Source organism: Hippocampus bargibanti, linkage group LG10 (genome assembly GCF_051943395.1).
Source record: "Hippocampus bargibanti isolate YZ-2025 linkage group LG10, ASM5194339v1, whole genome shotgun sequence".
In the NCBI taxonomy this organism is placed as follows: Eukaryota; Metazoa; Chordata; class Actinopteri; order Syngnathiformes; family Syngnathidae; genus Hippocampus; species Hippocampus bargibanti.
In genome coordinates this window covers 6,776,661-6,800,278 of record NC_142743.1, presented here as the reverse complement: position 1 = coordinate 6,800,278, position 23,618 = coordinate 6,776,661, and the positions used below count along the sequence as shown (strand labels likewise).

General features: G+C 41.8%; 2 protein-coding genes across 5 annotated transcripts in view; one reads left to right on the top strand and one right to left on the bottom strand.

Annotated features, from left to right (window-relative positions):
- The first annotated feature begins 926 nt into the window (after window positions 1–926).
- LOC148892239 (coiled-coil domain-containing protein 40-like) lies at window positions 927–23,561 on the top strand. 2 transcript variants are annotated; one of them, XM_089005733.1, is made up of 22 exons: window positions 927–997; window positions 1,710–1,837; window positions 2,525–2,585; window positions 2,675–2,733; window positions 2,884–2,944; window positions 3,033–3,194; window positions 3,280–3,407; window positions 3,592–3,675; window positions 3,797–4,016; window positions 6,272–6,429; window positions 7,758–7,880; window positions 8,151–8,272; window positions 16,300–16,543; window positions 16,631–16,813; window positions 18,599–18,844; window positions 20,301–20,514; window positions 20,614–20,783; window positions 20,857–20,948; window positions 21,026–21,140; window positions 22,757–22,945; window positions 23,024–23,071; window positions 23,254–23,561. In XM_089005733.1, the coding sequence occupies exons 2-22, from the start codon at window positions 1,715–1,717 to the stop codon at window positions 23,488–23,490; spliced, it is 3,039 nt and encodes a 1,012-aa protein (XP_088861859.1). In that variant the 5' UTR covers window positions 927–997; window positions 1,710–1,714; the 3' UTR covers window positions 23,491–23,561. The 2 variants fall into 2 exon arrangements, with proteins under 2 accessions (XP_088861859.1, XP_088861860.1); XM_089005734.1 differs by lacking the exons at window positions 22,757–22,945; window positions 23,024–23,071; window positions 23,254–23,561 and adding an exon at window positions 21,769–22,390.
- ccdc40 (coiled-coil domain 40 molecular ruler complex subunit) overlaps window positions 16,820–23,618 on the bottom strand; it is a 54,809-nt gene continuing 48,010 nt past the window's right edge. The window contains exon 21 of one of the 3 annotated variants that reach the window (XM_089005737.1): window positions 16,820–18,643. The gene's annotated coding sequence lies outside the window, so the exon portion shown is untranslated. Of the gene's footprint in view, window positions 18,644–20,857; window positions 21,039–23,618 lie in introns of those variants that run through there. The other 2 variants (XR_016116174.1, XM_089005736.1) reach the window with 2 other exon arrangements.

The window sequence follows — 23,618 nt, the reverse complement described above, 5'->3', positions numbered from 1 at the left end:
TCTACATATAAGTGCTTTTAAAAAAAAATTGGAGAACTGGAAGCAGAAATATTGCGCGTGTGTGTGTGTGTGTGTGTGTGTGTGTGTGAGAGCGAGCTTGTATATGAAGGTTGTACTACATGTTCTGCAAAATTATTCACTCATGTAATGTCAGTAGACGCTTTGCGTTAGGGTTTTTGCAATATTCAACACTTTTCTATCACGTACAGCAACCACAGGAGTATTAAGGAAACATTTATTTAATACGTTATAATCCCCCTGTCTTAATCACTACTCCACCCACCCATTCCCGTTTCACGACTGCCCCGATGTGGAATGTGAATGTCACGACATTCCATTTCGCCATTTATTGAACAACAAAACAGACAAAAAATATGTCATTCATTCATCTTTTGCACCTCTTATTCCCCCGTCTTCAGGCAGTAGGCGGGGACACCCTGAACGAGTTGCCAGCCAATCGCGGGGCACGCAGAAACGAACAACCATGACGCTCACTCTCAAATCATGGGACAATTTGGAGCGTTCATTCCCCCGCCATCCGTGTTTTTGGAAGGGGGAGGGAGGAGGACCAGATTTTTTTTTTCTCAAAACATTGGTTGTTTATGCCCTATTCATGTCCTGCCAAAACCTATGGTTGAAATTAAAATCATGCAGAACTTATTTACACATCTTAATTTCCCGTTATAGGGAGGGGTAATATCACAACTACATAAAGTCTACACCGATTATGATACAACAATGCAACGTAACAATTTTGAAAATATATTCGACTATGACGAGATTTATGTTGTGAATGTGCTCAGCAACGCGTAAATAGCATTGGCGAACTGAAAACTAAATGGGAGATTACCATGCAGTGAGACGAGATGGAAACAAAACCGCTCCCCCCTGCACGCCTGTGCTTTTTATAATTTACAATTGCCGGAATGACGGGAATAGCATGGCCAAATGACTTAAAAGACAGCGAGAGACAGCAACATATCTTAACCACGTCGGCGTGAGTACAACCGTTATGTTTTGTTACCTCGCTAGTGACTGGTTGTGTTGTACACCCGCCAATATCGCTACTCCGTGCGTTACGTACTATGTTATGACTCTTGACAAGGCCCCTCGTCAGTCGTTATCAAACAAGGAACATTATTTGTGTTCAAAGAATACAATTCTCATCTCTTTATGATGCCTGTTTAACATTTGTTCGCCGTGGCAATGCTATGTCACAGACTGACTCGGTATCGAAATCATAACATTTGAACGTAACCGTCAGCCAATACGTCGGTAAGTACCGATATATTGAGAAGTTTGAAAATATCTTCATAGGGTATGTCTTTAGTAGTCAACGTGTGTAGTTTAATAGTACAACAAAACTGACTGTAAAGATAGAATGAAAATATCTGAATTGAAAAAAAAAACAACTAAAATAAAACAGAAAAGACCCTCGATTGTCAAACTTTTCCATTCTTATTATACAACATTATGCGCATCTCATACAAAAGAATAGTAAGAGCAATTTTTCGGGCTTTTATACAAGCACCAAAGAAAATGAATTAATTTCCACAATGGATTCAAAACAAATCAGTCATGTGTGCATTAGGAATTTTCAGCGTCTGTATGTATTTCTGAGATATGAACACAAATATTAATTCGATCTATTGTACATAAGAATGTAATCACAGCATCATCCAATTGTTTACAAAATGTACTTTGACCAGCTCCAATGGAGAGAGACGACGACCAGTTACAAGATGAAGAGAGGATGGAGGAAGAGAAAGAAACCGAGCAGGATCAAAATGACCAAGCTGCAAGTCATGGTGAAGCAAATACGTCTCCTGTTCCACAGGTAAATGTATGGTACAGTCAAAATATCTAGGCCAGTGTTTCACAAGTTCAATACGATCCGACCCCAAGAGTTTGGTGAATCAGTCCCAGGGGTTCGACAGAGCCTCTCATGTGGAGATTAAGACACACCTAACCTAACATGTCAATTACTTAGGATACGCCCTCTGCAGATGATCGCATTTCCAGTAGTGCGACGGGGTATGTAGTTCCCTCAGTCGTCAATGTATAACTATCATGACAGTATATCATGATTTGTTGTGGTTGTTGTTTTTGAATTGAATATATGCTAACTGAATATATGCTATATATATTGAATATATGCTAACTGTCGAGCAGAAACAAAAACTGTGGGACAAATATTTACAACATGGATTCACAAGCATCACGGAGAGGGATGGGACTCTGTGTTCTAAATGCATGACTTGTGATGCCAAGTTTAACAACTCAGAATTGAAGGAACACTTCTTCAATTATATTTTTATTTTTCACAAATGAAGGGTTAGGTGAGTATGAACTGGTTGGGTTCGGTACCTCTAACAAGGTTATGAACCATTGACCTAGACATTGTGTTTTAGAATATTGTATTTATTTTTTACTGTATTTTCAGACCAAATAATGAAGTACAAAGTCACCATCCTTACTTATCATTGTATGTGACTTGACACTTTTTTGACCTTTTTTTTCACAGGATCAGTCTGAATCTGAGCCACTTGTTGCGGACCCACAGCCAGACAGCCATTTTCTGACAGGTTGATTAAAATCTTAATACATACTCATTGTGCATGAGAATGGAATTACAATGTCATCTGATTGTTTTGAAAATGTACTATTTCATCAGAACCAGTAGACACAACTGATGAGAAGCATCAAGTTGTAGTGGGAACGGAAACTGAAGGGGTAAGAATCAAGCAGCAGGATGGAAATGACCAAAATGCAAACAATGGCGAAGCAAATGTTGCTCCCTTTCCAAAAGTAAATGTTTTGCATGGTCAAAATACAGAGACGTGTTTTCAAATTTTATATATATATATATTTTTTTTTTCACAGGATCAACCTGGATCTGAGCCAGTTGATGCAGACTCACAAGCAGACAGTCATTTTCTCACAAGTTGGTCTAAATCTTAACACAACCAATTATAGATGAGTATGGAATCACAATATCATCTGATTATTTTTAAAATGTACTTTTTCATCAGCTTCAGTCGAGACAACTGAAGATCAGCAAGAAGTTGTGGGTGGAATTGAGGTAGAACAGGGAGGAACAGAGCAACAGGATGGACATGACAAAAAAGAAAATGATGGCGAAGCAAACGTGTCCTTGAGTGATATCAAAGACCCTGTTTTGGACATACAGTTTGGTCAGTTATGACAAAAACGATGAGGTTATAAAGATGTTTATGCTGATTAAATGCAAGTTAATTATTTGGCATATTTTTGTTTCAGAACAGGAACATTTTGCCGAAGTTCTGTCACGACCCCACCTGATGAATTTAGTTGAAGAAAAGGAGGATCAAAAGCTTGTTACAGATGACAACGAGGAGGAAGATTTTGTTGTTCTTGATGCTGACCATGTGTGTGTCTTTTGTCTCAGGTTTAGTCGTTATTTGTGGCAAATGAAATATTGTAACAGCTGGTGACACACTATGCAGATAATATTATGTATAAACATATCTTAAAATGTATCGTAAAAGCAACGCGTGTTCCAAGATTTTGTGCACAAAACCATCTAAGATATATTGTTTCATTTATTGACAGCCCTTGGTGGCAAAGAAGCAAGCAGCACTAAAGAATCAACTCATCAAGGAACTTGAGCGACTTAAAATGGAGCTAAACGAACAGGTGGGACATTCTTTTTAATTTGCAAACATTTTAAGATCTACTGTAAGTCGATGTGTTGCATTTTCTGACTCACACAATCAGGCAAAAGTTGTTGATCTTTCTATCTGTGTTACCTGTGCAGGGGGCGTTGGAGAAGTCAGAATCAAACAAAACAGAGGATTTATATGTAGATTTGTTCAGGGAACAGGAAAGGTTAAAACGACTCCAGACAAGACTGGATGGACAACAGAAGTCAAAGCTCTTGGCTGAAGAGAAACATAGACAGGCACAAGAAGAACTGGTGGCAATGAGGGCTTTTCATTCCAGTACCACCATCAAGTGCGCCAAGACCCGGGCAAATGGTGAGGCCACTCATTATTTTCTCTCCGGGAGATAACAGTGGGGCATAACCAATCTGTGGAGCGGAGCTGAGACTGAAAAAAAAGTTGTCATGAGAGGCTCTCTTGTTTAATACGCCCAAGTTAAGCACAGTAGAGACACATATTTAACATAAGGACGCTCCCCACCTTACGACGAGCGGTTGTTCGTAAGGTGAATTTCGTTCGTAAATTGCTTCAGTGCTATATTTTGTATGGAATGTATGTTTAAAGGACAACTGACGTCTCCGGACAAGTTGTGTCCATAATTTGTAAAATGGCTTCAAATGACTTATACTGAGCGTATTTTACAATTCCACCGCATATATCGTATTTTTCGGATTATAAGTCACAGTTTTTTTCATAGTTTGGTCGGGGGGTGCGACTTATAAATCGGAGCGACTTATATGCTTTTTTTATTACTGTATATCATTTCACATGTTATTTTCACATTAAACCGCAAGAGCGCGCTCTAGGCCTGTGCTGATATTGTGGTGTTGAAACATCTGTGAGCCGTCAAAATCTGTGAGCGCAGAGACAGTAGCCTACACATTTCTATAACAGGTGTTACAGGGAAATCTGTGACGCGTCAGAATCTGTCGTCCCTGCGGTCGCGGTTTCTGGAGGGTCAGATTTTTCTGTAACACCTGTTATTTATAAACACAACTGAGAAGGGCTCAATAAAAATGGCACCGAAAAGAAAGTCATATTCTGCAGCTTACAAGCTGCAGATAGTGAAATATGCAGCCGAAAACGGAAATCGAGCAGCAGAAAGAAAGTTTGGAGTGAGCGAAAAACTTGTAAGGGACTGGCGAAAAGCAGAGGTTACGCTTACTGAAATGAAGAAAACAAAAAAAGCTAATCGCGGGCGAAAAGCTAGGTGGCCGCAGTTGGAGGAACGAGTTCACGCATGGGTACTTGAACAACGTGCTGTTGGGAGAGGTTTGTCAACGGTGCAGTTGTGTCTCCACGCCCAGGTCGTTGCCAAGGAGATGAATATAAACGGCTTTGCAAGAGGACCTTCTTGGTGTTTCCGCTTCATGCAACGCAAACGCCTCTCTATCAGAAATCTCTATCACAAATACATTTTCCCCAAAAATGCGACTTATCCTCCAGTGCGACCGATATATGTTTTTTTCTTCTTAATTATGCATTTTTTGGCTGGTGCGACCTATAATCCGGAGCGACGTATAATCCAAAAAATACAGTAGCTATATTTTACGTTTTAAGACTCGCGCTGAATATTCCGGAAGTCTTGTTTTTGAGTTGGTGACGAGTCCTCACCCTACGTCACTGAAGGTTCGCCCCTGACCGAAAAAAGGACACATTGTAGCAGTCCTTCCATTACGTCAATGCATTTTGCTGTACTTTGGTCTGAAAACGTCGTGTAGTACCAAAAAGAGGAAGAAAAGGGTGACAAAGCTCCATGTTAGGATTTAATCAGCCTGTGGAAACGGGCTGATTAATTCCTTACACAGCTTTGTCGCCATTTTCTGCCTTTTTTGGGTGCGACATTTCCCACCCATGATGCTTCAAAGTGACACGGAATAAATTACTTAATCGATTGCAAACATGTATGCTTTCTTCTTCAGAACTATTTGAACCATATTCATAACTGGATGAGTAACAAAAAAGCATATTCTCAGAATCTGAAGCCATTGTTTTGATTCTCGAGCAAGGCAAGACGTCCTGGCGTGACGTCGTGAACAAGGGAGTTTCAAATTGAAGTACTTTTTAGACACTTTAAGTCATTTTTATTGGGGTTTTGCATTTGACTAAAAATATCATACTGCGTGTTTTGGATATTTTAGATGCTATAAAACTTTTTTCCGATGTCAGGAAACAAAAAAGTGACGTCGGTTGTCCTTTAAGTCAAACAATGAACAGGCAAGTATGAAACACAGACTCGCTAACAGTCGTAAAATAAATTCACACCTACTTTAGTACGACAACATAAGCCATTACTGAAGCTGCTGACACCCAATGTCACGTTTTGCAAGGTGGTGTTGGCGGGTGCAGATCCCAAAAAGCAGGCAGGAGGGAGCAGGAGGTTGTGTTTGACAAATTGTATTAAAATAAAGTCAGATAGCACCAACACTCCAGTGGTGGCAGCATGAAGGCTGACACACCGTTGACAGGACAGTCATCTCGGTCGGTGTATATATGTAAATATTTAAGCATTAGGTATTGCTCATCGGCATCAGCGGCTCTTTTAACATGTCTGTTTTTTTGTTGCACAGTATCCAAGCTGCAACAAGAATTTGATATACTTAAGTTGCATGTCAATTTCACACAAGAAGCCAGTGAAGATCTGCATTCTAATGTAAAAGCAACAAAGAATGCCACACGAAAAGTCGGAACCAAGAAATCAAAGGCTGAGGACCTGAAACTCAAGCAGGTGAACTGGTTGAAATGAAATACAGAGGACTCACGGGACATGACCACAATCTGTTCCATGAAGCATTTTGACCTTCGGTATTATTCATAAATATAAATCATCAGAAATAGTCAAACTAAAGTTAATGGTAAGGGGAAGAGTTTTGCCATTTAGAAGACGGCTACCTGTATATACATTTTCTTCTGCACTCCAAGGCGCACCTTAAAGCGTTGTATTTTCTCAAAAGCCAACAGTGCACCTTATAATCCGAACTGCCTTATATTTTGACCAATATTCTAATTTCTTGAAGTTCTGTGAAGCGCTTTGTTCCAGCTGTCAATGCGCTATATAAAGCCGTATTGTATTATTTTGCATTGTATTGTATTCACTTTAGTGTGGCTCCATTTTGAGTGAATGCCTAACGCAACCCCAACCACTTGTACCTTCTATTCAATGTTCTATTCTATAATGCGGTGCACCTTACTTATCAGAATCAGAAAGCCTTTAATCGTCCCACAATGCGGACATTTTCAGTCCACAGTAGCAATTTGAAAGGGCGGGTGAAGAGAAAAAAACAAGATATTCTAAGCATAATAAACATGTCAGAAGACTGAGGTGTACACTGTAACTGTGCAAACATGTTTCATAAAAAAACTACATAGTGCAAGTACATGTACTGTATATGCTTACAAAATGGCAGCAAAGCCCCTTTTTTTTCTATTCGACAATACTGAGGCTGAACGAAATGTAACTCACCTTGGGTAGTTCCTTCGTCCAACAATGGGCCAAAGCAATAATTTCAGATTTGACATAGCTTTGGCCTGACAATAAAAAAAGTCAAGATCCTCATCTGTCAGGGAATAAAGGTCCCACCCTAAAATATTTGAATACGGCAACTTTATGAATGCTGAGCCATGAATATGTGAGTCTTCTCTGTCAATAGTACATGTTTTAAAGCAGGGGTGTCAAAGTCATTTTTTGCCGCGGGCCACATTGTAGTTATGGTTTCCTCTCAAGGGCCGTTATGAATTTGGTGAACCCATTAAAATGTTTAAATCCCTTCACATATTACATACAAAGCACACAGCAAATTAATGAATAACTCGTTTTCAAATCTGAAGTCAAGAATAATGACTCTTATTGTGGTTGACATCCAAAAATATGAAATTTTGGCTCAGATTTTAGCAATCATCATGGAATTTAACAAGTTTGATTTGCTTTCGCGGGCCGAAAAAAATGATGTGGTGGGCCGGATTTGGCCCGCGGGCCTTGACTTTGACACATGTGTTTTAAAGAGAATTGCTCAATGAATGCTGATAAATGTTCTTAACAAATTGCTGCACCAACAGGATTTGTATGTAGAGCGCCTCACTAAGGAATTGGACAAACTGACAGAACAGATGGACGTCTTTGAGGTCCAGACCATTGCCCAAGCAGAGACAACACTGGCAACCAAAGAAGCTCTTTCTGAGGTATATACTGTCCACCGCACAATATACCCACAATCACACCCCGTAAGGTGTATTTTTTTAGGTTAGCTAAAGATTCGTGATGTGAATGTGAGTGTAAATGAATATACGTACACTACAAATGAGGGTTCAGGGTTCTCCCAGCCTCTCTGATAAAATATCTACTTACATGACAAGCAGAGTAGAAAATGGATGGCTCGAATGATATGTGGTATTATTCCCAATGAAGGAAGAGTAAGTAACACTTTGTCTATTATGCAAATGTCTGTTTAGGCTGAAATGCAAATGGAGTCTCTGGCGATGGCACAAAAGCAGTTGCTGCAGCAGTGGAACAGCAGCCTACTCAACATGAGAAAGCAAGATGAGGAATTTGGAGCATTGCAGCAGGCTGTATGGTAGGAATGTTTCACAAACACTAGAATTGCACGTTCCTCTTTAAAAGGCAAGGAATCTATAATACATTCATCCATTCATTCTGACCTGCTTATTCTACACAAATTTTGCGGTGGGTGCTGGAGCCTATCCCAGCTGTCTTTGGGTCAGTGGGTGGGGGACACCCTGAATTGGTTGCCAGCCAATGGCAGGGCACACATTGACGAAAAACCATCCACACTAACACTTCGGGGCGACTTAGGAGTGTTCCATTACCCTACCATGCATGTTTTTGGAATGTAGGAGAAAACCAGAGCTCTCTGAGAAAACCCACACAGCATGCAAACGCCACACAGGGTGGCTGGAGCGTGGATTGCGAACCACTCAACCCCCTGCCCACCTATAATATATTGTTTATTTATTTGACAATAATTATTGTACATATTTTATTCATGTTTATCCCCTTGGTATTATAAATTGTATATAAATAAGTTCAGTACTATGGAAGATTTTATCTTTGGAACTGCACCAGTGTTTCCAGTTCCTGTGCATATTGTTTGTCCTTTCTTTCTTTCTTTCTTTTAATTCTGCAAGTAATTATAACAGACTTTGTCCATTTTCATCACTGTGGGAGAATTACATAATGAGTATTAAATGTGTTTAGATCTCCAATTTCACAAAGGCAGCACATTCAATTTGTGTCACACTGAACAAACAATTACATTTGATAGTGTTTTTATGCACATTCGTAAACATTATGTTATTTCATGTTTAGCTTAGTACATTTTATGATATTTCATGTTTAGATCAGTACATATTATGTTATTGCACGTTTAATTTAGACTACATGTGTGACGGGTGTCACAACAGTGACTGTCTTCGTCTCCACGATGCTGCCGTCTTAATGAGACCAGACGCGTGAATGTGTCTTTTTATTTCTTTTATTTCCTGAATCTCCTCGAGATTGTTCTCGAAACTATGGGCGGGACATGGTGCCTCACTGTGCGCCGTTGCGTCACTTCCTTCATAATTTAATAATCTAAGTGCACAACTCTGTTACATACACCCCCCTTAAATTATGCAGAAGTGAGGCAACATACACACGGAAGACAATAGAAAGACCAACAGGCAAAATAGACAAGGTTATCGGGCAAGGATGTACAAGAATGCTGTCTAATTATGTCAGTCATCTGACCAACTACGTCAGGTGACTGGAGTAAGGGATCTGTCGCCGGTGTGTCAGGGTCTGTGCGCTCGTCGGAGATGCACTGCACTGGGTCTGGGAAGGAACTCTGTCCCCACTAACATAAGTGGCCTCAGCTCGCACCTGCCCATTCCCCTCTGTGCAAACTACATCATTCTGCATAGCACGACATAACTGTGACAGACTGGAGAAAGGGATCTGTTGCTGGTGTATCAGTGGTCTGTGCGCTCGTCGTAGATGCACTCCACTGGGTCTGGGAAGGAACTCTGTCCCCACTAACATAAGTGGCCTCAGCGTGAACCTGCCCATTCCCCTCTGTACAACCTACACCACTCTGGATTGCACTACACAACTGTTACACGGTTGGGAAGCCTCTACCTCTACCAACACACTCATTCAAAGGTGTGCTACTTGTTACTTGTAAGGAGCTCATTCTTAGACTTAAGACACAAAAACACGTACATGAAAAAAACACACTAATTGCAAAACAGCAGGTAGACAATTAACACACTAGATGTATTTCCAAAACGGGGGTCGACACACCGTCCACCGAGTGATGGGACTGCACAACGTCTTCATTGTACAGCATCGCGGTCCCGGTCCGAAGTGGAGAGTCATTTGTGATCCGGGTCACGGCACCAATGTGACGGGTGTCACAACAGTGACTGTCTTCATCTCCATGATGCTGCCGTATTAATGAAGACGAGACGCGTGAATGTGTCTTTTTATTTCTTTTATTTCCTGAATCTCCTCGAGATTGTTCTCGAAACTATGGGCGGGACATGGTGCCACACTGTGCGCCGTTGCGTCACTTCCTTCATAATTTAATAATCTAAGTGCACAACTCCGTTACACATGGAATTATGAAGCTTATTAGTTGAATAGTTGCGAAAGCAGAATGTAACAAGCACCAACTCTCAGTCTGATGTTCTTTCAAATACTTGTCCGTAGCTGATTGAACAACAGATCGCTGCTGTGTGACTTCCAATACTTGTCCGTAGCTGATTGGACAACGGATCACTGCTGTGTAGTTTTAAAACTAGTTTGAGGAGGCGGGCTGTGCTTGTGTTTCTTGGCTTCCCGCTTCAGACGAGAGATGTTCTCCTTTTGTTTTACGAGAATAAAGTAGTTTTTTCTGTTCACCATCTATCGTCCCCGCTGGTATTTCATCACAAAACTCAGTTGAACTCCGAACCAGATGAGAAACAGGAATTAGAAATAAACAACATTTCCATTCCTTTCACAGTTGATCTTTCTTTGCATATGTGCAATTCACTTGTAGTCACCAGATGACATTTGAGATTGGGCTTATTATAAGTATCTGCAGTACCTATGATTTATATATGAGTCTACGTAGCTTTATTACCAAAAGTCCTTTAAAAATTGGAGTAAAGTGGCTAGTTTTATTGTCTTGTATGGTGTTGTGTTGGTTAGCCTTTGTTTGGCTCGTAGTGGATACATTTACATTTCACAGTAGCAAAGTAATAGTAATAGTAGAAATGTAAATGTAAATTTCTCCACTGTGAGACTAATAAAGGCATATCCAATCCAATCCAATCCAATCCAAAGTGATGAAAGGAAGAGGAAAGTAAAGAAATAAGTAGGAGCTCCTGGAAAGGCAGCCACTATTGCAGCACCATCTTAAAGTCAAAAGAACAAAACAACTAAATAACAAATAATATGACAACGCAAATACAAAGACAGTCATTCATTCTTCAGCACTTTCTGCAACCTCCTTGTTGCATGAAACAGTTCTAGATGAAAGAGAGGATCAAAGCGTCCTTTCCACTACTGGATCAGGGACGTCATGGTGAAATGTTCACGTCTGCTACAAGCAAAATGTTGAAGCTGTAGCATGTATTTACGATAAGAGATTGTTTTACATCTACTGTCCCATGTAAATCCGCTTCAATTCCAAGCCGCAACAGTTCCACATACACATCTGCGCTCCTCATCTCATCGCGGGCTCCTCAAGCCATGCATCCATCCAGCCGCATACTGTCCAACAGCACTGACGTTTCAGCTGCTTTGTGTGCCCTGCGATTGGCTAGCAACCAATTCAGGGTGTCCCCCGCCTTGTGCCCGAAGACAGCTGAGATAGGCTCCAGCACCCCCGCGACCCTAATGAGGAATAAGCGGTACGGAAAATGGATGGAAGCGGGGCTGTGCCGTCACCGTTGCGCACTGCGTCTTTGATGTCTTTCAAGCCCTGCGTCTCAGCCTGACGTATTTCCCACACATGAAAATGGGTATAAAAGTAGCCGTCGTGGCACAGAGAGAATCAGAATCATCTCGGACTCACAGACTCCTACAGACTCAGACTTGCAAAGACCCGCACAGGCACGCCCAGCTCACGCCGGGCACGTGAGTCGGACGGACATCACAGCACGACGAAACGCCTTGCTCGACTCCACGCCACGATCAATCTCTGGGACACATCACATCTACGTGTCACTTGCCTGGGAGATCTGACAACGGACCTGCTTACGATTAAAGAGAAACATCAAACTCTTTAGGGCTATGATATGAAAATCAGAATCAGAATCAGAATACCTTTATTCGTCCCGCAATGGGGAAATTTGCAGTCCACAGCAGCAATTGAAGAGGGATGGGGTTGGGGTGGGAGTGAAAGGATAGAAAACAAGATATTCTAAGCATAACAAAAATGCTGCCAATTACAGGCGCAAAAAAGCTTGATTGCCCAGAACTGTCCAACGGTGACAGTCAAATGGCACGACATTCCTCCCAAATCAAAAACAGTGGTGGCATATTCGTGCTGCCGAAAAGGCACAACTGTTCAGCAGTCTCCTCCTTGATGAATGTCGTGGCCAAAAATGCTGCAAAATAATCCATATACAGTAAAGTCTCGTTATATCGATATCGGATATATCGATAGTCCCGGTTATATCGATACTATTTCTATGCGCGCACAGAGAAAATTACCTGCAAACAGGGTCGGATATATAGATAGTCCCGGTTATATCGATATTTTTTCGGACTCCCTTGAATATCGATATAACGAGACTTTACTGTATATTCCGCACAACAACATAAAAGGACAAAAGGAAAACACAAAAACAAGACAAAAAAAAGGCAACACTCGTGAGAGCACATGCTGATGACTGCCTACTTGGGCGCCATCTTGAACTCCTATTTTGCTGTGTTGCTGTTTTCTGTATTGCTAGTGAAAATTTATATCAGGGGTGGCCAACCAGTCAGAGACTAAGAGGCACATTTTTTACTGTTACCGCAAAGAGATTAAGATGGCGGCGCGTGAACACGCAGCGGCTCCCCTCTCTTTTTTGGCATTTTTGTGTTTATTATGTTTGTTAAAGTCATTATAAGTGCCTTGCACGCTGGGTCCGAGAGGACAGTAATTTCATCTGTGCTGTATGTCATGCATATGAGCATATTTGACAAGAACGCTGACTTTGATAAACATGGGCACACATGAACAACCCATCGCCTCATCCCTCACACACAGACCTCTGCTCAGACAGATTTATTATAGGTATCACATTTTAAATACAAAATCAACAAATATATCGGAAATTGACTCCTCGAGTACTAAAACAACAGGCAACAAAGAACACTGTCTTTACACACACAAACTCAGTTCAACCAAGTCCACAAACAAAAATATTTACAATAGTGTAATAATAGTAATAATTTACAATAGTGTGCATGTTGCTTCGTGGGACTTCTGGCATTCTTTGTCTTGGACAATCCTCATTAAATCTGGCTTGCATTCTGCTGTTGCCACTCGAAGCAATTCTTTTACAAGAGTGTCAGTCAGAACCGATCGATGCTTTGATTTCATGTTTCAGGGTAGAAAACACAGACTCGCAGACGTATGTTGACCCAAACATTGACAGTATTTTACGTGCAGCCGGTTTGCCATTGGGGTATTTTTCAATTAGCACTCGTTTCCAGAACTCAATGGTCCCTTCCCTTAAAGCAGGTTTCAATTGATGTTCCTCACAAAAATCAATCATCTCTAACTCAGCCGCAGCTTCATCTGTGACTAGCGGGGCTTTCAAACAGTCCGTCTTCGCATTAAACGGATCGACAAGGAACATAATCTGCGGCCTTTTCAGTTGTAGATCACGGAATTGGGTCACAAAGTTTTCGTGCAAGTTTTCAACCAGTGTTTTATATCTGGCGCTGTGCTTATTCGGGGTGGCACTGGGGACTTGCTTGCTGGCTTTTAGCAGAGTGGAAAAATGTGTTAAATCTCCCTTTTGAATATGCACCCTGAACAGCTTCAGTTTGTTGACAAACGCAAACACACTTTTCACCAAGTCAGGCAGAATTTTTGACTTACCCTGCAGGGTAAGGTTCAGTTTGTCCAAGTGACACAGCATGTCGACCAAAAAAGCCAGATCCATAATCCACTCATGGTGCGAGAGCACGGATAGTTCTTGTCTTTCTCTTCCACGAACAGTTTCACGCCATCCAACAGCTCAAAAAAGCAAGAGAGCACTGTGCCTTTTGACAGCCACCTCATAGTGCAGTGCAGCGGCAGGTCACCTGGAAGCCCTTGGTCCAGCTCAGCCATGAAATTCTTGAATTGTCTGTGGTGAAGCGCATGAGTGCGGATATAGTTGACGATTTCAATCACAGGCTTCATGACATTCTCTAAATTCAATGATTTAGACACAAGTTGCTCCCTGTGGATGATGCAGTGCAAATTCCAAAATTCAGGAAATGTTTGGTCAGCTTTGCACAGCCCCACAAGCCCGTTCACAGATCCGATCATGGCAGGTGCTCCATCCGTCGCCATTGCAGTCAGTTTTGGTATAGGCAGATTCGCTTTCGCAAATGCAGCCATCATTCACATCTATGCCATGGGTTCTGTCTTTTAATGGCATGCATTAAAGTGACCAACTTGTGCTTGCAAAGTTCAGTCCCTTTGGGGCATTCTTGGTCGATTTTCGCGTGGAGTGAGCTGAAGTGGCGCTGAAGATTTGACACTTTGAAATGCGCCAATCAATGACGCCTGACATACAAGGCAGAATGGCTTGCCCTTACGCTCAACAAAAAAACAAAAAAACTCTCGCACTCTGTTAAAAACGTCCTGTGTTCGTCTTCATATTTTCATTTTGCTGTGCAATTTTTCCCTGCCATTTTGAGAGCGAACTTGACGCAAATGGCCTGCCACAGAAGGTGCTGCAACATTTCTACACGGCTGTCATCAAATCCATCCTGTGTTCTTCCATCACCGTTTGGTTCACTGCCGCCACAAAAATGGACAAAATCCAACTTCAACGGACAGTTAGGACGGCGGAAAAAAAAATCATTTGCACCGCCCTTCCCACTCTCGAGGACTTGCACACTGCAAGAATCCTCCTGGACCCTCCGCACCCTGTCCACCAACTTTTCCAGCTACTCCCCTCAGGCAGGCGCTACCGATCCATGCGCACCAAATCCAGCAGACATTTAAACTGCTTCTTCCCCCAAGCCATTAACTCTTTAAACTCTTTCAACAGTAGCCCAAGTGGAACTGTATAGTGGCACTTAGCATTTTTTTGATGATGATACTAGTGCAGCGTGTTCTACCGGAAACAAATTCCTTGTGTGTTCTACATACTTGGCAATAAAGATGATTCTGATTCAAATGAATTGTTTACGTCGTCAACAATTTGTGTCATCTCTCTGACTGGTTGGCCACCCGTGGTTTACGACATAAATGATTGATTTTCATCTCACGCACATGCGTGTTAACGTCACACGGTCAGCTTGATACCGTATTTTCACGACTATGAGGTGCACTTAAAAGTCTTCACAACTCTCAGGTGCCCTTAAAAGTCTTAAATTGTGTCCAAAATGTGCAGCGCGCCCTACGGTCGCGAAATTACGGTACATAGAGGATGAATGGCAGCGCCAGCGCCCAATTTTTTTTTTACACTTGTCATGTGGACGCCACAATTAATTAGCCAAAGAACCGCGTGCGGCTCAGTGTCACATCCTTGTCGCCGTCTCCGCTGCTCCTTGGAGGGCCCCTCCCTTCCTGGCTCACCCGGCTCATGCACCTGTTCCCCATTCCCTTAATGGTGCCTTCTGGCTATAAAAGCCACACCTACCATACGGTCGCTGTCGGAGTATTCCAGGAAGTTCCCCGCCACTCCTATCTATGCAGGTCTGTTTTGTAATTACCCTCGTCCTCGCCTTGGTTGCTGTTATTTCATTTGTGTCTCAGTAAAGACTTCTGTTGGAAACTCTGTCTCCCCGTGTATTTCGGATCCAACCTTTACCTCCTTCCGTCGTCCCTCGAGTCCCGTCACCTCGCCTCGAGTTGACGTGACACTCGGGAGCCGCGGGTTGCCCAGGCCTGATCTATATCGTTAGCATGAAAGTGAACCATCATAACACATCTTCAAATGAGTGTCAACTGTTAGCAGTGCTGGGAAAGTTTATTGCCTATGCACTAAAGTTCAAAGTTCGGTCAGAAATATTTCATTGTTCATTTTTTGTGGACCTCAAATATGAATGCGGTTATTTCATGTTGTTGCCACCCTGAATCAAATCATACTAAAACACAGCTGCAATCTTACCCACCACGCTCGCCTTGCCAAGTCCAAAGGGAAATCACTTCATCACTTTGCTGCTGTGAAATGTAAATTTCTCCACTGTGAGACTAATAAAGGCATATCCAATCCAATCCAAAACACTGGAATGACTACTAGGGGATAACAAATAGTCATTTACTGTACTATTTACTGTCACGTATCGCACATCACTTGCCAATGATGTGCTATTGCTTCACCAATCTCAAGGTCCATTGACCATGTTCTTGACAATGGTATATTTGTCGGATCAATGTCATTCGAGTAATGTTTCCCATAGCATGGCTGAGCACCAAGTGATCGTGCTGGACAGAGAGATTGAAGGCAACAAGAAATCACTCTCTGAACTTCAAGAGAAAAGTGAGACCTTGACCATGATGGTAAACTGCGCCCAGATGGACTCCGAAGTCACCAAAAAGATGATCACGCAGAAGCAGAGCCAGCATGAAATTCTGCAGAACCAATACAGCGTCTACATCCGTGCTCTGGGGCAGACAGAGCAGACACTTGCAGAACTCACAAAGGTTGAGACAGGACTTCTAAGGAAACCAGCTGCTACTGTATGATTTTATCGACCAGATAAACAAAATGTCTTGCCCTTTTTTTTACAGAAAGATCACGGCCTTCAGGTTGAGATGACTGATCAGAGACGGAAGCTGGAAAAAAACAAAAATAAGCACCTTGAATTGGAGAACTCCATCATGACTCAAATGCTGAAGAAACTTATGGACAACAAGGCTGCTCAGTATTACCAGCGACTCACCAGCAAGAAAGCCTCCCTCAAGAAAGAAAAGGTAAACTGGGTTTCTCAAGAGCATCCTTCTTTTTGGTCAAGAATCACGAGCCTCACTTTTTTGTCCAACTTAAGTTTGTGGCGATTACAACAAAGAAAGTGGAATAGAAACTTAAAACAACACAATCCTTGAAGGTCACTGTTCAAATTTGTTTGCACCTAGTTTCCAAAAAAGAAATCTTGAAAATACAAATACAGTTGAGCATAACATCATTCTGCTTATCATGTGTTTGGTTTGTTTAGGGAAATTGAATTACAGTAAAGTCTCGTTATATCGATATCGGTTATATCGATAGTACTGCTTATTACGATACTGTTTCAATGAACGCAAGGAGAAAATTTACATGCCACAGGATCGGATATATCGATAGTCCGGTTATATCAATATTTTTTCAGACTCCCGAGAATATCGATATAACGAGACTTTACTGTATTTCATTCTTTGGTCAAACTTGTCATAAAGCCTTCTTATCTGTTGAGGCATGTGAAAAAAAGTCATACGAGTATCAAAAGAAGATATTAAAGATTAAACGAAGAAGACTGCATAACAAACGTGCATGTGTGATGACTGGTATTGACTGGTGAGATTTATGATTGATTTTTTGAAAGTAATACAGGGTCCACCACATCACGACCAAACATTGAAGATGATTGTACTATCCTGACTGCATGTGAAGTTAGTATTTAACAAAGAATGCAATTTGTACTTGGAGGACCCCTTTTATCATTTAATTCCTTTTTGCTGGATCTTTCATGTGCTTTTATCAGCTTTGCAGGATAATTAGGGTAGTCGAGGAATAGGGTGTGCCTTTCAAATTCACCTCACCCTTGGTGGTGGCTTTTTTAGTGCTACGAGGCAATACCTCATTGTGCTCAATGATGTTTCCTCTCCTTTCTGTAACTAAAACGCTGTCCTGCAGAAGCTGCTCACGCTGCCTCATCAGCAGACTGAGCCAACGCTGAAATGACCAACACAAATAGTCAACGCTCCATTCACACTCAAGCATCTCATCATTTGCAATCCACTTTAGAATCAGAATCAGAATTAGAAAATCCTACTTTTGAATGGTTCATTTTAACAATTATATTGAAATGTAAATAAACTTTACTTGAATTGAATCTTGATTCCCCTTAGTTTGATATGGCAAAAGACCTTCTTTCCCAATAGTGGACGTATTATGGCCACCATTGTCTCTTTATTGTCTGTTGGCTCCATAGCAATTTTGCGGAGTTGCACGCGGCCACAATGCTTCCTTGAGGGGGCCCGTATTGGCTTGAATTTTATTCCCTTCAACATAGCCGCATCTAGTGTATGCATGCAGCGCATATTCTATGCGCTTTTTAGTGCAGTGTGACCTATATCTAAAACTAGATTTTAAATATGCCATTTATTGAAGGTTCATGCTCCAAAGCATCCTGTGGTGGAGAATACACTGCATATTGCACATACTTTTTTGTTGTTTGTTAAATCGCCTAAATGGTGACATTATGCCATCTGACAGCCACCAAAGGGAATTGAGTGATCAATGTGGGTGTTAATGTGTGGGTGTGTAGCTCGAATCGATTTGTATTTTTCCAGATTTACGTATGGACGCAGCAACCATGAAGTACTCACACGTCAAATTCAAATACAACCATGTTGCAAGCGTTCTACCTTTTATCACCTGTTTCTTCCCATCCATGGACTGCAGAGATGTTACAGGATCATATCAGACTGTAACGAATGCAAAAATCATTGGGGAAAAGAATGGCAGCATCATATTCTTCATTCCTTTTCTTCATTTAGTTCTATCAGCTGTGGCAATTGGAGAGTTCCGTCATGGCGGCTGCCCTGGAGAGTAATGTGATCAATGAAAAACTGGAAAACTTGGCCCGAACTCAGAAGGAGCTTGATGAAGAAATTAGAAAGTACAACAAAGTGGTTGCATCGAACCAGACTAACAGTTCATCGATTGATGCACTCATTGCACAGAAGCAGACCACCATTGCAAACATCAACAAGAAAATTGACATCATCGCAACACGAACTGGGGTAAGGAGTCCTGATTGCTTACCTCTCTATTATTAACTTGTGCAAAAATGTGTCCAGTCCAGTCAGTGCCAGCGTTTTTGCCATTGTCACTTCAATTCCAGGACCCACAGAATATTGAGTTTTAGGACTACATAACATTCAATACAGCGTTAGAAACCTGAGACTTTCTTCTTTCATCAGAAAAAAAACCTAAATTATGAGGTTGAAGTGAGGGTGGCTGCACAGAATACAATGCAATACAGACGCTCCCCACCTTACGGACGAGATATGTTGCGAGCGGTCGTTCGTCAGGTGAATTTGGTCGTAAGTTGCTTCAATGCTATATTTTGTATGGAATGTAGTGTATGTTTAAGTCAAACACTGAATGGGGAAGTACTTATGCATCAGGCCTGCTGGAGCGTCAACTGGGAAGAGGGATTTCGTCCCCACCCACATACTCTACACAGCCAATCATAAACAAGCTTGACGCCTCCTCTTCAGAGCATTAACTGGTAAGAGGTATTTCCTCCCTGCCCACATACTTTACGTAGCCAATCATAAGCGAGCTCGGTGGATCGGGGCCTGAACTCGTTGGCAACACCTCAGCATATGATTGATCAGCCTTGGTGTCCGTCACATAAACATGCAGCCCTTGAAACCTTCAAAGTGTCTGTGTGAGTGCCTGCGCGTGAAGCACAGTACGCAGGCAATCGCAAGTGAGCTTGGCCGGAAAATGACGGGCAATACAAAATCTAATTCACAGCATCCCTGTCCAAACATTTTTCGACATACAGTACCTGCAAAAATGTTTGTATGTACTGTTTTGTCATAACTCGAATGTTCGGAACCTGGGGAGCGTCTGTACATATAGATTGGTGTATATAACGCTTAAACAACAGCGGAAGCTGGAACAAAGCGCTAACATGTAAAAAAGTGCTGCCCCCTTGTGGAAAAGAAAATAATATTGCCAGTGGCCATGGTCAGCGCTTTATTGGCACCTAACCATGAAAAAACAAAACCCGAACAAATTCGGGAATGGCGCACTACGTCATATTTTCAATTCCCAAATACATTTATTAATGGCAGTGAATGAGTTAAAAGCAGCTCAGCCTAACATGTGTATTAAAATTATTGGCATCTCAGCTATTTGCTTCTGAGAGCCAAAGACTTGCATGCTTCCTGTCCTTGCTCTATGACTACAAGACTTTACTCCTTGAGAAACGGAGTTCCTTAAGGAATTCTTCTGTCGCAAAACTGGTGTCACAAGGATGCGAAAACACACGACAACAATTTGCACGCTCTCTGCAAAATGATTGAACTCTGCCAACATAACCGTCATCAGAATCCAGATGATTCCCACTGATGGATGGAATTGTTGGAACTCACCCTGACTTGACCTACATATTTGTCATTGCCATCCAATCTATATTTGTGTGTGTGCATGCATGTGTGTCTGTGTGTGTCTGTGTGCTTTCAGCATGAAGACCTCAGTCCGCTGCAAATCAAGATTGAAGCAATAAAGACTCAAATTGAGACATTATCACAGAAAATGAAGAATGATCAGCAACTGTGGCTCAAGCTTCAGGGAACGCTCATTGGATTAACCCTCGAGATACAGACCCACAATAAGGAATATAACAAACTTCAGACAAAGTACACCGTGGTTTGTCAGAAGAAGCTTTACTTGGAACGTATGTTACATATCCAACGACAGCAAAACTTTTTCACAATTGTCCGATGAGCATCATTTGCAAGACATCAACCGGCTGGATTGGAATGCTTTCTTTTAGGCCAGCTGGAAGTCGTGCACCGTGAGGAGAACGAGGTGGAGAAGAGCAATAAGATGCTTCAAAGAGACCTACTCAAGCTCAACACACTTCTGAGCAAGAACACACAGCTGCGTTATGCTTTGGAACAGGAGAACGCTGTGATGGAGACTGAATTCCTTCATAAGCTTAAGGTTTCCTCTTCCTTCTTATTCTCTTGGATCATATTGTTCCTAAAGGTTTCGTGTGACATAACATAACGTTTAGGAGGCAGAGCGGGACTCTATAGAGATGGAGGCGAAACTGGAGAAGATGCAGGAAGAAAAGGAGAAACTTCTCAGCAGTCTGGTGGAGGCCGAGTCAGTTGTTCTATCAATCGTAATTCTTCTTTCTCGCTCGTCAACAATGTATGTGAATTCGCTTTTGGATGTGACAGGCGTCAGATTATGCTATGGGAAAAGAAGACCCATGTCATGAAGGAGACCCGTTTAGTTGTGCAAGAGGATCAAGGAGAGATCCAAATAATGAAGGATGATGTTCACCGTATGGAGGTATAAGCTCTTCTCCCAAGAAATCTGTACTTGTGATAAAATATATCATGTTTTGAAATTGCCCACTGATCCATCTTACAGAACTTGATTCATTATCTTTTTTTCCCATCGTGGACATTTGAAGGTGTTGATTTAATTGGAAAAGATAAAAAAATGTAAATGATCAGTCAGTAAACATATGACCATACACCAGGTGTCGGGAACCTATGGCTCTGTTGATGATTGCATCTAGCTCGCCGAAAAACTAAATAAATATTCTCGCTTTTTCGCTGTTTCGCTGCGGAAAGCTCAGTTTTGAATGGATGATACTGACCTGTAGCCGTTGATGTCAAAACAGGTAAACGCCTCATTTTAAATAAGCCTGACGAGTAAAAAAAACTGACCAATGGACGGAAGGATTCACCTTTGTGGTGAGAAAAAGTTCTGCAGTTATTCTAATTTACAATGAAACAATACCATGAATGAAACAGTTGAATATCAGTGGCACTGAGACAAGCCCCATGCTAACATTAGCGTCAATATACTTCTGTGAGAGTGTGCAGAAAGCAAGTGAGCAAGCTAATGAGCAAACTTCCTTTCTGATCCTATTAGCCTTCTGATGGTTGTGCACATTTTTATACGCCCCCAGGAAGAATTTCAGAACAAAGCCAAGAAGATTGAGGAGATGATTGATGGCACTCCATCCACCACCGCTTCACTTGAAGCCGCTCTGCAGGGCGAGTCGGAGCGAGTGCACACCATCAGCAGCATCATTCAGCGTGTGTGGGTAGAGATGCCCAAATACCAGGGCTCACTCTGGAAGATCTTGCGGTCATTGACAGAATACACAGAATCTGAAGATGAAAGCGTCAACACAGTGGGATAAATATACCAGAGTAATAGGAAATGCCTCCGACCGTATTGTCAATAAAGACATGAATTGTCCACTTTCTGTGGTTTGTGATAAGGTTTTTAGCAGCTGCAAGTTTCCATTAGTCTTAAAACTTCGAAGAACCACTACTTAGATTGGAGTGGATTAGCTGTTATTAGTCTTGCAGTGGAGAAATTTAAATTTCAGAGCAGCAAAGTGATGAAAGTTAGAGGAAAGGAAAGGAATAAGTAGCAAAACAAAACACAGGACCTGCTATGAAGGCAGCTACCCTCGTGGCGCCATCTTCATACCTGCCAACTACTCTGGTTTTGCCGTAAAAGCTTTGGTTTTCATTATCCTGTTCTGGGTTATGGGTGAAGAAGGAAAATTACGGTTTACAAGAAAAACAATAAATAAAAAAATGTAAATATTAAGTACTGTACTCAACTCAACAAAATTCATGAGAACAGGTGATCGGCTAGTTGTTAGCTTCCTTTAGTTGAATTTGCGCATCTTTCCTGGAATTCAGAGTGACTGCTCATTTCCAGAATCAAAGTCCAAGTCAGCTTTATTGTCAAATATGCATGACATGCAGCACAGATGAAATTACTGTCCTCTCTGACCCAGCATGCAAGGCACTTACAATGACTTAACAAACATAATAAACACGAAAAACAGCAATTTGCCGGGAGAGTGAGGGGAGCAGCTCATGTTCACGATGCTTGAGTGTGAATGGAGTGTTGACTATTTGTGTTGGTTATTACAGCGTTGGCTCAAGCTGCTGATGACTCAGCGTGAGCAGCTTCTACGGGACAGTGTTTCAGTTATAGAAAGGAGAGGAAACATCGTTGAGCGCAATGAGGTATTGGCTCGTAGCACTAAAAAAGCCACCACCAAGGGTGAGCTGAATCTGATGAATGACGGCTTGCGGCGAAAACTCACAGAAATACACAAGGTGATGAATCCAGGCGGACATTAAATGCACTGGTGTCGATTGTTCAACTACTTATGGTATCAAGTGTGTATATTTCAGTTAGTAAAAGAGTATGACCAGGAGATCAGAGAGCTGCAAGATGGTCAGGTAATCCAGAGAATCCCTCATTTCTCTCAATTTAATAATCTTCATCCTTTTTTTAAACTGTTTGTAATGGCTGGTTAGTTGATAATGTTCGATCGATTTTCTACATTATAAGATGGAGGTCAAACTTCCTTTCTGATCCTATTAGCCTTCTGATGGTTGTGCACATTTTTATACGCCCCCAGGAAGAATTTCAGAACAAAGCCAAGAAGATTGAGGAGATGATTGATGGCACTCCATCCACCACCGCTTCACTTGAAGCCGCTCTGCAGGGCGAGTCGGAGCGAGTGCACACCATCAGCAGCATCATTCAGCGTGTGTGGGTAGAGATGCCCAAATACCAGGGCTCACTCTGGAAGATCTTGCGGTCATTGACAGAATACACAGAATCTGAAGATGAAAGCGTCAACACAGTGGGATAAATATACCAGAGTAATAGGAAATGCCTCCGACCGTATTGTCAATAAAGACATGAATTGTCCACTTTCTGTGGTTTGTGGTTTTTAGCAGCTGCAAGTTTCCATTAGTCTTAAAACTTCGAAGAACCACT

Coding starts and splice junctions, on each gene's coding strand:
- LOC148892239 (XM_089005733.1), top strand. CDS start 1,715: ATGGAGAGAGACGACGACCAGTTACAAGATGAAGAGAGGATGGAGGAA. Junction 20,784..20,856: donor AATTCCTTCATAAGCTTAAG/GTTTCCTCTTCC, acceptor CATAACGTTTAG/GAGGCAGAGCGGGACTCTAT. Junction 22,946..23,023: donor AACTCACAGAAATACACAAG/GTGATGAATCCA, acceptor TGTATATTTCAG/TTAGTAAAAGAGTATGACCA.